At 38.6% G+C, this 13,907-nt stretch overlaps 1 protein-coding gene across 1 annotated transcript in view; it reads left to right on the top strand.

The window, feature by feature from the left end:
- The first annotated feature begins 1,598 nt into the window (after positions 1-1,598).
- LOC149250176 (uncharacterized) overlaps positions 1,599-13,907 on the top strand; it is a 29,546-nt gene continuing 17,237 nt past the window's right edge. The window contains exons 1-3 of the mRNA XM_089453570.1: positions 1,599-1,687; positions 12,729-12,738; positions 13,079-13,297. Of these exons, the coding sequence (XP_089309696.1) occupies positions 1,599-1,687; positions 12,729-12,738; positions 13,079-13,297 (318 nt within the window). The remainder of the gene's footprint in view (positions 1,688-12,728; positions 12,739-13,078; positions 13,298-13,907) is intronic.

Here is a 13,907-nt window from a genome sequence, read left to right on the forward strand (position 1 = left end):
GTTAGTGATGTTTGACTGTCAGGTGGAATCTCTTGTTGAGGGTTGAGGTGGTTTAGCGTCTGGAAGTGTTTTTGAGTGAGTAAGGTTTTCTTGTGTCGATTTCACTTCCTTAAGGTGATCTAGGAGGTTGAATCATATCATAATAACTCTTCGTCACATGGCTACCTTGGTGGAATGCTTGGATTTGGTAAATGTGGGAGGAGGGTGTTACGATCAATGAGTTATGGTTTTGATCTTGGTATCTATTTGGTTTATCTTACATGGTACACTTGTAGGAAGAAGAAAAGCTAAGATGATGAGAAAAATGGTATAATACAGTTCCTGTGACTCTCCCTATAGATCAATTTGGCAGCAAGGAGGAGAGTATTCTCCTGGTATAACATATACATTGAGTTTGAGGGCAAAGATAAGAAGTTTCAAAGCAGATAATGACAGGTTGGTTGAGGCTCAAGAAAGACTTGCAAGGGCTCAGGAGAAGTAGGTAGAGGTCAATGCAATGATTCTTCAGAGCTTGTCAGAGTTGCAGAGACAGGGAAAATTGAGGATCAGTTAAGAGCAGGAAGAGAAAACTAATGGATCCTGTGGTAGCAGGTCTCGGTCCGGATACAGGTTGGATAGAGGCAATACAGTTAGAGGCGGTAGATCACTGGATACACCTAACAAAAGGATTGGTATGTATGGGCATCATTCTAGTTCCTCATCCAGGAGACACCATCACAGTCATCACCGTCATCATCCTTATAGGAGGGGTGAGTACTTACCTGAGGAGTTTAAGAAATTTAAGCCGCCTATATTTGATGGAGAGGCGAAGAAGTTAGAAGTTGGAGAGGCATGGTTTCTTGGGATGAATAAATTATTCAGATTGCATAGCTATTAAGAGAACATGAAAGCCAAGATAGCCATCTTTAGTCTCAAAGGGAAAGCATATATTTAGTGGGAAGATGTGAAGAACGTTAATGGAATTCGGGAAGAAGAGTTGATTTTGGATGAGTTTGAGAGACTCTTTAAGAAGAAGTACTTGTCAGAGAGGTACTATGATGATAGAGCTAATGATTTTTATGAGTTGTAGATGCATTCTATGACAGATGATGAGTATCCTAGTAGGTTCCTGGAGCTACTGAGGTATGTTACTTATATCAAGGATGAGAAGGCTAAGATTCAAGGATTCATTAGTGGGATGCCAACAACATATAGAGATCGGATTGCATTTGATGAGCCTAGATCATTGGAGGAGGCCATCTAGAAGTTGAAGCAATGTTATGAATAGTCAAAGCACAAAGTTGAGCTTAAGTGTGACTTGAAAGGAAATGAGAAAATTAAAGGGAAGTGACCATCGAAGTGGGGAAACCTCAGGATGCAAGATGAGAAAGAAAATGTGGTTCCTTACAAGAAGTTTAATGCAGTTAAGAAGGTGTTGGACCTCATAGTTGAAATAAATTGCTTGCCTTACTTCTTAGTTTTCATACTATTTTCTAAGTCTTTATTTTAAATAGATCATGATAAATTATGTAGTATGGGTTTTAGTAGTGTTTGGTATGCACTTATTGTTTTATTATTTTATCAATGGATTTGATCGATAAAGTGCTATTTACTTACGCATGGATTCTTATACTGGGCAGAAACCTATTGATGCATTGGAGTTTGATGACGCTTCCTGGAATGGACATAAGAGATTCGGTAGTGTCAGGTAGTTATACTTTGTTTGGAGTAAATTAGTTGAAGCCAAGCTCTTGACCTAATCCTATAAATGTATTAAATATCTTTGTAGCTTAAATAAGTATCCTGAGAATCTTTAGATTCTCAGGATAACTCGTTATTAGAAATAGGCTTTCTGTCCTTATCTTTTCTCGATGCAATATAAAAACTTGCATTAATCCTTGAAAGGGGTTAGTTGTCCAAGTTGTAATATTGTTTTGACATAAACTCAGACCTGCAAAGATATTGATTGTAATTGATTTTCCGTAATTGAATGGAAGCGCATATTGCTTGAATTTAACCTATTGTTCTGATTATGTTTTAATGCAGTTCGATTATGGATTTGGGCCCGATCTTGGAACCAACACTGTCTTCTCTTGTATCATTAAATTGATGTTTTATTCTATTGTTTCAACTGCTCCTATTCACATAATTTCTCTTCATTTCTCATTGCTTGTTCATTAAATCTAATGCTCTATTTGGATCAGGTTTATTGAAATCGTTATAGAATAGATCTGTTGTAGTTAATTTGTTGAGAGTAGTGTTCCTCCTTTCCGCTTTTGTAGATTATCACAGGTTTCTATTTCATTTACTTAGTCACTTTTGGTAATATGATTCTGTAGTATTACTTTTCTATTTTGTAGTTGTTGTTCCTTAAGAAACAACTTGGTATCCACGAGATATTATTTTTCTGTTTATGATCTAGGTGTATATTGGTGGCAACCCTCCTATTACACTTGGACCCCACCACTGTTTCTTTCAGTTTTTTAGTTTCCTTAATTATAGCACAGATTACTATTTTTGTTTTTCGGGTCCTGAACTTTGAGAGTCATTTTGAGGCCCTAAACGACCTTTTTTTGGAAAAATGGGAAAACAAGGGGTTTTGATTGATGTTCGCATTTGAAAGGTTTAGTCCTCTGATATATCTCCCTAATGAGGTATTGTGGATGTCAAATGGAGATTGTATGCCAAAGTTACGGCCCCGGAAATTTGATGTACCAATTTACCCAAACAGGGCCCATAGTTTTGGTGCTTCATCTCCTAGGGTTAGGTTTTTGGATGTTTACGGTTTTCCATTGTTTCTCAATAATAAATAGACCTTTGAGCCTCATGGTAACATAGTTCAGAGGCATGTAGCTGCCACATATCTTCTCAGAGATAAGATACCATCGCTCAAGCTAGTTTATTTCCATTCTGTATGTAAGCATATTTTAGTTTTGTGATATTAATGAAATGAACTTTTATTTCTACTGCATCTATGTGTTTATGTTTATATCTATATTTTGTTGCATTCCTACATAAGTCTGGATTAGTTGTATCAGATCGGACCTACTCTTTCTCTGTTTTTATTTGCATGTCCCCAACGAGTTAGGGCTCGAAATGGTTGAAACTTTGCAAGACCAGCCTCACAAAACCCGACGACCTCCCATGGCGGAAAAAAAGAAAGATGAGGGAGTAGGAGATCCCTTCAAAATATTGCTCGAAGAAGCCCTCAAGCAACAAAGGAACACGATAATGGACACCTTTTCCTAGATCCTTCAGTGGATGCCCACAAACAACACATCTTCATCCGACAACCACTCTGGGGGAAGCACTCCCTTCAAGGTACAATTCAACTTTAATAGTCCAATATTTGAAGGTCGGATAGATGCAGACACCATAGATAGAAGTTTAAATCTGTTGGAAGGGTATCTTTTGTTTCATGATTTTTCCAATAAGGAAAAGAATACTTTTTCACTCCTCAAAGATGTCCCCCATGTCAAGGACTGGTGGGAAACCTACTGTGAGAAGAAGGATGAGAGGGAACCCTCATTGTTTTCAGCCACAACCACTTGGAACTATTTCTAAGACACCATCAAGGAGCAGTATTACCCTTTTGGGATCTATGAAGATAAGTACATAAAGTGGACCACACTACACCAGGGAAGGGACCAAGACGTGCCGAAGTTCACAAATATTTTTCATACCCTTCGCACAAAGTTGGGTATCAAGGATTCTAAGCAACATCCGGTACTCAAGTACCGCGATTGTATGTAGAAATACATCCAAGATGAGATGGAGTTCCTAGACATCTCCTCGCTTGGCATTGCTTATCGATATGCTGTCAAGATCGAGAAAAAGTTTAAACAAAAGAAGTGAGACTTTGGATTTGCGAATATGAAGTAAGGGAAACACGAACCCAAATCGTAGAACAAAGGAAAAATCCAAGGAAAGGTGACCTAGGATATCCCATCGAATACGCAAGAAAAGAATAACACCACGAAGACAAAGAAAGAGATAGGAAAGTGGTGTGAGTTCCTTAAGAGCCCCACTCATAACACAAGTGAGTGTCGAGCCAAGCAGTCACTAGTGGCCAAGATGAAGGCTTCAGAATTAGATGCATGTTCCGACTTTGAGTCAGAACCTGATAAGGGGAATGAAAAAGCGAAGTAGATTGTTGATGCAGAGCCGAGTGCCACTGTTGCCACCACCGAGATCTAAAAGATTGAGCTTGAAGATCCAGAGGAGGGGGAACGTCTTTTCCACTCATAGATGTGGGTGAAGGGTTCACCGCTGCAATTCATTGTCGACAACAGAAGCCAAAAGAACCTCATTTCAGTAGAGGAAGTGGTTGGGCCTACAAACCACACCACACCCACATCTGTACACCATTGGGTGGCTTCACCAAGGACGAGATCTCCATGTTAACCAACAATGCCGCCTCCCCTATAACATCAATCCCTTCATGGAAGAGGTATTGTGTGATGTTTCTCCTCTTGAAGTTCATGATGTATTATTAGGTCAACAATACTTGTGGAAGGGTCATGATGTATATGAGTCGAGGCCTCGCACCATTATTATTTCTTTGGATATTAAGTTATATAGGATACTAGAGGTAGCCCTGCCTATCACCATCTCTTTCATCTTTGCTAAGAAATGCAGTAAGATCATCTCCCAGAATGGGATTTTTTTTTTCTTTCTGATTCGCTCTCAAAGTAAGGGGAGGATTGTGGCCACATCCATGACCCCCCTCCACGCAACAGAAGCAGGTGGATACATTCATGGAAGAATACATGGACATCTTATCCTCACCCACATGGGTACCCTTGCACTGTCAAGTCAAACATTCGAATCTGACTCCTGGAGCACCTCTACCCAATGGGCCAATATATCACCACTCGCTTCTGGAAAATGAAGATATCAAGCGAAAAATCTAGGAGTTGCTACAAAAAGGGAACATCCAACCAAGTTTCCCGCCTTGTGGGAGATCGATTATACTTGTAAAAAAGAAGGATGGGACTTGGAGGCTCTGCATTGATTATCAGGCACTAAATAAAATTAATGTCAGCAACATGTATCCAATCCCATGGATTAATGACCTCTTGGACCAACTCAAGGGGGCTAAGTATTTCAGGAAGATTGATCTAAAGTATGACTATCACCAGGTTCTAATACAACCCATAGATGTATGGAAGGCCAGCTTCAAATTCAAGGAAGCCTGCCTTCAAATCCAAGGAAGGCCTTTTTGAATGGTTGGTTATGCTCTTCAGGTTGACAAATTCCCCTGCTACTTTTATGAGGTTAATGGATGATATCTTGTGGCCCTTCAACAACTCATTCGTGGTTGTTTATTTGGATGACATCCTCATCTTAAGCATGAGTTGGGAATAACACTTGCAAGACATTCGACAGGTCGTTCAAACTCCGCGACAACACAAACTGTGTACCAACTTGGAGAAATGCACCTTTGGCATGAGCCAGGTCCAATATATGGGTTACATCATAGATGAGTGAGGTGTGCATGTGGATATAACTAAGATTCAAGCCATTCGAGATTAGTCAGCCTCGACCACTCTAACAGAGCTTCGCAGCTTTTTGGGCCTTGCAAATTTTTATCGGAGGTTTGTGTTGGGATTCTCCCATATCACTTTGCCTTTGATTTAGATTACCAAGGGCGGAGTGAAAGAAAAATTTTCTTGCTCTGAGTCTCAACAGAAGGTGTTTGTTGATTTGAAGCACGACTTCTAGTCTGCACTGGTCATTTCCAAATGTGCAACAACCTTTTGAAATTGAGACAAACACCTTCGACTATGCTATTGGTATAGTCCTCACCCAACATGGGCATCAAATGGCCTATCATAGTGAGACACTTTCCAATACAATTCGGAAGTACCCCACCTATGATAAAGATATGTATTCCATCATGCAGGCTTGTTGACAATGGAAGCATTACATTATGGGGAAGGAGACGGTCATCCACACCGATCACCAACCTCTTCAGTTTATACAGACACAGGGGAAGTTGTGGAATGATCATCATCAAAAGTGGTCTACATATCTACCAAAATTCCACTTGAACATTAAATACAAAAAGGGAAGCACTAATTATGTTGCAGACTGGCTCAATCGTCCCCCAGTTGTAGCACTGATTATTGTTCTCAACTCTTGTGGCCACAAGACCTATAAATGACTGCAACTATACAAAAATGATCCAAAGTTTTCCTCCACATACCAGATGTTAGTATATGGCAAGCAAGTTCCCGATTTCCAACTCCAGGATGCATTATTATGCTACCTAGGCCACCTTTGTGTTCCTTCAAGTGAGTGCGCCAAGATGATTTGGGAGGCACACTACAGTTAGGTCGCAGGACACTTTGGTGTGGATAAAATTGTGGCTATACTGCAAAAGTAGTTTTATTGGCCAAAATTCCGATAGGATGTTGGGAAATATATCAGATCTTGCATTGCCTATGCCATTTCCAAGCCAACCATCAAGAAGTAAGGCCTATACACTCCTCTGCCCAGTCATAGCCAACCTTGGGAATCCATCTCCATGGAATATATGTCTGGCCTCCCTTCTACCAAGCATGGTAATGAATATGTATTTGTGGTCATGCATAAATTTTATAAGATGGCTATATTGGCGACCTGCAAGAAGAGTATCACAACAGAGGACATTGCCAAACTCTTCTTTGAATGAGTGTGGGTACATTTTGGGGTCCCTTAGACTATTATATCAGATCAGAATAGCAGGTTCCTGAGCACATTCTGGTCAAGCCTCTGGACACTGTTGGACACCAAGCTCACTAAGTCAACTGCATTCCATCCCCAGACTAATGGCCATATAGAGGTCATCAATAGGATGATAGTGCACATACTCTGCATGTACAACTTCAAGCATCCACGAAATTGGGATGAGAGCCTTCCATATGTGAAACACAGTTATAACAATTCTCTCCATTGATTGAATGGTCATAGTCCCTTTCAAGTGGGTCTATGATTTCAACTATTATGTTTGATTGATGTTGCCATGCATCATGTGACTACACAAACAATATCCACACATGTATTATCCAAGGCTGATAAAGCAACCAGATTTATTGAACGCTAACAAGTTCATGAAATCTTGGAGAAGTCCAATGCCAAGTACAAGCAATGCCATGATCAACATTGGGTGACACACAACTTTTAGGTGGGAGACAAATTTTGGTTACATTTGCAGAAGGGGCACCTCATTGGGCCCCATCGCAAGCTTCATCCACTCCGATATGGGCCTTACACCATCACTAAGGCTGTAGGGGACAATAATTTCAAGCTCAACATTCCACCATTCCTTGGCCTGCACCCAATGTTCATTGTGGACCACCTTCAACTATACTTTCCATCATTACTAGACACATCAGACATTGCAAAACAACTCACACCAACATAGTTAAAACCAGTATGCATGGAACATGCCACAAATTATCATATCATGGACATACAGATCAAGAATACTTGACAAAAATAGATACAACTGTATCGGGTTGTCAAAGCTAGCCAAATCCTGCACCAAGGCAAGTGGCTCACCAGGGACCAAGTTCAGCAAAAGTTTCCCCATCTCATGGAGGCACTCAACGCAATGGGGACCATTTCTTCCTAAGGGGGGAGGACTGATCCAGGTGGATATTGGTGGCAAACTGCCTATTCAACTTGGAACCCCACCACTGTTTCTTTTAATTTTTGAGTTTCCTTAATTGTAGCACAATTTACTATTTTTGGGAATTTTTTGGGTCTGGAACTTTCAAAGCCATTTTTAGGCCCTAAACGACATTTTTTTTGGAAAAACATGCAAACATGAGTCTTTTATTGATGTTTGCATTCAAAAGTTATATTCATTGGATAGATCTTTCTAACAAGGTATTGTGCGCATCAAATGAAGATCATATGCCAAATTTACAACCCCGGGAAGTTGACGTACCAATTTACCCAAACGGGGCCCATAGTTTTGTCGCTTCATCTCCTAGGGTTAGGTTTTTTGATGTTTAGGGTTTTCAATTGTTTCTCAATAATAAATAGGCCTTCAAGCCTCATTGTAACACAGTTCAGAGGCATGTAGCTGCCACATTTCTTCTCAGATATAAGCTACCATCTCCCGAGCTAGTTTATTTCCATTCTGTATGTAAGCATATTTCAATTTTGTGATATTAATGAAATTAAGTTTTATTTCTAATGCATCTCTATGTTTATGTTTATATATATATATATTTTGTTGCATTCCTGCATAAGTCTAGATCAATTTACTTAGAAGAATTTAAAATTTAATGCTTTGAATGATTGGTTATAATTAGAAACTGCATTCTGAGTTGATTTCTTTAAGATTACAACTTTGCTTTTCAATAGGATTGAAATAGTTAGTCATACAAACATTTCTCTGCATAAATTGCACTGATAACCTTGAAATAGAAAAATAAAACCTTGGGTTGATGAATTAATGTGTAGTAGTTGATTGCCACTTTTTATGAACAATTAATTAGCTCAACAATTTGGCATCATTGTCGGGGAGGTTATCAAAGAGAGTGCTAGTCGTATCCCTGGGGGATGGGTATTATAGACGAAAGGTAAGAACCTGCGCATGCACCAAGTAAAAAGCTTGTGCTAGTGCCTGACCTTGGCTAATACATTTATGTTTTTTCAGTTTTTATGACTAGACCAAAAATCTACCCTGAAAATCATCAAAACCCAAGGTCAAGTTGGCCTTGGAAGAAAGACCTTCATAGACAAAATCATTCGCAGATTAGAATCTCAAGCGTTAGTAGGTCCCCGAGCATTGTATGGGAAGGGTTCTACAATTATTTCCCCTTGAGTAGCAGGTTCATATGCTGCAGCTGACGTTGAGATTCATGATAAAAATCTAGGATCTGAGTAGAGCTTCCAAGACATATCTATTAGGCATTTCAGTCCTTCTGATAAGAGTGAGGGGCACTCTTGTAACTTAAGGGAAGAGCGAGTGAAAACAATGAACTGTACCCATGAAATTCTGAGCAAGAATTCTCTACAACACCCATTGCGAGGTGAGAAATAGAAGTTCCTGATCTAAGTAGTGTTGTGAAACCCGGTCAAGGTCCAAAACCCTGTCAACATATTATTCTTTTTTCAGGTAGTACCTCCTAACTACGAAATTCCTAAATATTAATGGCAGATCTTTGACCAAATGTAAAATGCAGTAACAAGAATGCAAACCTTGACCATAGAGTATCCTATTGTTGATCCACAGGCTAATACACCGATGAGGGCTATCCCACTACAAAACCTTCTGAAATTTCGTGGGATGACCTTTGAAGACCTCGATGCATTTATATTTGCGTTTAATGTTTTATTTCAAGGATATGATTATACTACCGACCCCAAAAATTAAATCTTTTTCCTTCTACCTTAAAGGGAGCAACATTACAATGGTTCATGGGACTAGGGGTTAGTACTATAACTTCACAGGATCAAATGAAATAAACTTTTCTTACTAAATACTAGGATTATTGCTGATCTAGGGATCTAAGGGAAGAAATATTTAAGATGATGTCAAAATAAGATGAAACCTTGGAAGAATATGTTGAAATATTTCAATATAATTTACAAAGATCACCATATACTACTCTACCCAAGGATGTGTTAAAAACTACGTTGATTAGAGGTATGAAAGATGAATGGATAGAAATGCTTAATTTAATGGGGCAAGGTGACATTTATAAAGAAGAATATGATGACATTGTGAAACTGTGTATCAGATGTTCCTAAGAAAGTACAAGAACCAAGTCTGGAAATTGCGACCCTCTCGGCAGATCCAACAGAATTGCAGGAGGAGGAGTTACATGAGCAAATATCGATAATCTTTTAAAAGATTTTAAAACTTATATTTTAAGTACCCTAACAACATAGTTGAATGTTTTACAAGTAAAACAGAAACAGGCTGAATCAGAACAAGCATTGGTTATTTTTTGTCATCGCTTTCAAAAAAACACAGTCGTAAAGAATGTCCGTTGGATACAGTCGAGATATGTGCTATTTTCACCAAAGATCATTCAATTGACCGTTGTCCCTCACTTCCTGGGTTGAAATCTATATTTTAGGAAGCTGAAGAATATTTTGTGGCACAATGTCAACAATGGCATAATGCTCATCAGGTATACCGCATGACCCTTCTATGTTTTTTCTGGACAGTTTGTTCAAAAATAGTTTCTTCGATTAAATTGGTAGGGCCAGCAAAATTCTCCTAATACTTGGAAGCCTCAACCATATAATTTATCACCTTGGATTAATCAGCCATTCCCTAGTCCTTCCTGTCGGAATCAACAATATCCCACAACATCATGGCAGAATACATCAAATAATTCATACCCTCCGCAATGGACAAACCAATCTACTCAAGGACCAATGTGGTCCAAGAGTTGGAAATGACCCACTAGGACCAATAATCAACCAATGGGAGCGATGCCTCAGTCAAAAAACCAACCATCATTGCAATCTCCACTTCAATTACCTCCAAACAATCCACCTCCACTCTGACCTTAGTTACCTGCATAACCAAATAAGAATCCCAATAATAGACCTGTGCAATTTTTTAAAATTATGGAAACTTCAGACTCTCCCCCTTATTCTCTGGAACGTAATAATTTACATATGAGATATGGGATAACCATCTTTCCATAAGATCACCCAAAAAATCAAGAGCAACCCAAAAATGATAAACCTTCTAAGGAGCAGTCTTCGACAGAACATTCCCATCCCACCGTAATCATTATAGAACTAGAATTGTCCAAAAAACCAATTAAAAAAAATAACCCATTGATATCACTGGTACTGCTCCTCCATTCCCTGAGAGATTAGTCGTAGTTAAATCACCTGCATACCCTGACTTCAATCTCTTAGGGGAATTAAAAAATTTATATATTAAAATTCCTCTCCAACAGACTATTAGAGAAATACCCATTTATGCTAAAACCATTAAATAATTATGTGTCAAGAAACCTGATAGGAAGCCAAATGATTCTCCTGCAGTCCATGTTTTAGGGAAAATCTCAAATCTCATCCTGGGAAAATAAGTATCCATTAAATATGATGACCCTGGAAACCCTGTAGCTACTGTCCAGATTCAGAGATATAATTTCCCAAATACTTTGGTGGACTTGGGAGTAGCCATATATATTATAACAATCGAAACCTATGGACTCCTTGGAATAGCACAATTTTAACCGACTCCAATGATGTTGGAGCTAACTAACAGATTAGTAGTAAAACTGGAGGGGAATTTCGATGATGTAATTGTTTTTGTAGATTCCGGGGAATACCCAGTATATTTTTTGGTCCTCAATCCTAAAAACAAACTAGAAGGACACCCCTTGATATTAGGAAGACCATGGATTGCCACTGCAAACACATACATAGGGTGTCGAACTGGAAGTATGATCATTGCTAAAGGAACAACTATTAAAATCTTATCTTATACCCTCTCGCTAGATCTAACATTTTGACTGACGATTTTAGACGTTCCTCTCCCAAATGTCAGGAAGGAAATTTACGCTCTCCTCTTACTTTCGACAGGGCCCTTATATTTAAAAGGTAGACTTAGGACAATATACTTAATGGATTTATTCATCAACCTTCCACTATTGGGTACCCAACCAGTCAAATGTTGAAAGTTGTTCTTGAAAACGAAACCCAAGGAGATCCGCTAGAGGAATTGAACACTGAACATATAACCATGATTGCAATTCATAATAGTATTCCCATCGAAATTGATCCTGATAAGATTGTGAATATTAACGCTAATCTTAATAACCTTCATCATGAAAGGATGATATAAATTCTTCAAAAACATAAACAATCTTTTTCCTGGGAATATTTTGATATGAAGGGAATCAATCCACAACTCTGTACACATAATATTTATATTGAGAAAGATGCTCGAGCCATTCACCAGCCTCAAAGAAGACTAAATCCACACCTCAGGGACATAGTAAAACAAGAACTTCAAAAAATTCTTGACGTTAATTTCATATATCCCATTTCTGATAGCCAGTGGGTTTCACCACTGGTAGTAGTCCCTAAAAAGAATGGCAAAGGGAGAATTTGTGTCAACTATAGAGAGATGAATAAAGCTACGTAGAAGGATCATTTTCCTCTTCCTTTTGTGGACCAAGTCCTTGACACTCTTTCCGGAAAGAAATATTTTTATTTCTTGGATGGGTTCAGTGGATATAATCAAATACAAATTTCCCTTGAAGACCAAGATAAAACCACGTTCACTTGCTCGTGGGGAACATTTGCATATAGGGTCTTACCATTTGGGCTGTGCAATGCACCAACCACTTTTCAAAGGGAAATTCTCAACATTTTTTATGATTTGATTAATGAGGGACTTGAACTATATATGGACGATTTTACCCCCTATGGTAATGATTTTGATCAAGCTTTGCATAATCTTGAAAAGGTTCTTGCTCGAAGTATAGCGACTAGATTGTCCCTTAGTCATCAAAAATGTCATAAGATGATGACATAGGGCATAGTTCTAGGAAATTTTATTTCTGCTACAGGCATTCAGGTAGACCCAACTAATATCGAGGTAATTCTTAAACTTCCTACTCTTCGAATGTAGACAGAGGTACGTAGTTTCCTCGGTTATGCTAGTTATTATCTCTGTTTTATAACAATCTTTTCAAAAATAGAAACACCTATGTATGTACTGATTGGACATGTGGATTTCAAGTGGACTGATAAATGTGACTTTGATTTTGCAGATATGAAAAGGTTGGTCTCAATAGATCCCGTGTTGCGAGGACCAAACTGGAATCGATCATTCCATATATCTTTAGATGCATGAGATACGATGATAGGAGCAGTCCTTGGACAACAAGAGGATAAAAATCCTTGTGTGATTTATGACATAAAAAAAAACCTTGCACCAACTGAGCTGAATTACAATGTGATAGAAAACAAATTTTTAGCCGTTTTTTATGCCATAAATAAATTCCACCATTATATAATGGGATACCCATTTTTTCTGTACACTGATCATTCTGCCATTCGTTATTTAGCTAACAAACCTATTACCAATGGTAGAATAACTCATTGGTTATTGTTGCTGTAGGAGTTCAACATTACTATAAAGGATCACCTAGGAAAGGAGAACCTTTTTGTAGATTTCTTGTCAAGAGTTCTAGCTGTAGTCGATTCTTCCCGAGATGAGGACCAATTCCCAGATGAACTTTTGTTTGCCGTAACAATCAGGACACCTTGGTACGTCGATGTTGCGAATTATTTGGCAGCCGGAAAATTACCATCACAACTGTTATCCCGGGAAAAGAAGGTTATCATTCAATGCAACACACACTTTTTATGGATGGACAATTACCTTTTTCATACATGGCCATCTTCAAATTGGAAGATGTGTCAGAGAAGATTAAATTTATGATATCCCCAGGGTCTATCATGATGATCCCTGTGGAGGTCATTTTTCTGATCGAAGAACTGGACATAAGGTACTACAAATGGGATATTTTTGGCCTATAATATTTAAAGATGCAAAGAAATATGTCTAGAGTTGCGACAGTTGCCAAAGGATGGGACATCCCATTAAGTTAGACGAAATGACCCTTCAACCACAAATTGTATTAGAACTGTTTGAGAGATGGGAAATGGATTTTGTAGGCCCCTTTAATCCACCTTCAAATGAAAATACATATATTCTAGTTTGTACAAATTATGTGACTAAATGGGTGGAAGCTGTTAGCACTTTAAATTTCACCTCAGGCTGAGAAAGGTAAACCTCAAGGCTACATCAAACCATTTAGCCTCGTAGCTAGCCCTACGGGGCAGGTGAAGGCTCTCTCCGGTCAATCTCGGCAGATCTTCAATGGGATGAGATGACCAACAAGGTAACACTGATATTAGGCTAGTAAACTGATTAAAAAGGTTTA

This window comes from Pinus tabuliformis, chromosome 7 (genome assembly GCF_031772625.1).
Source record: "Pinus tabuliformis cultivar Carrire ecotype Pingquan chromosome 7, CPIR1, whole genome shotgun sequence".
Taxonomy (NCBI): domain Eukaryota; kingdom Viridiplantae; phylum Streptophyta; class Pinopsida; order Pinales; family Pinaceae; genus Pinus; species Pinus tabuliformis.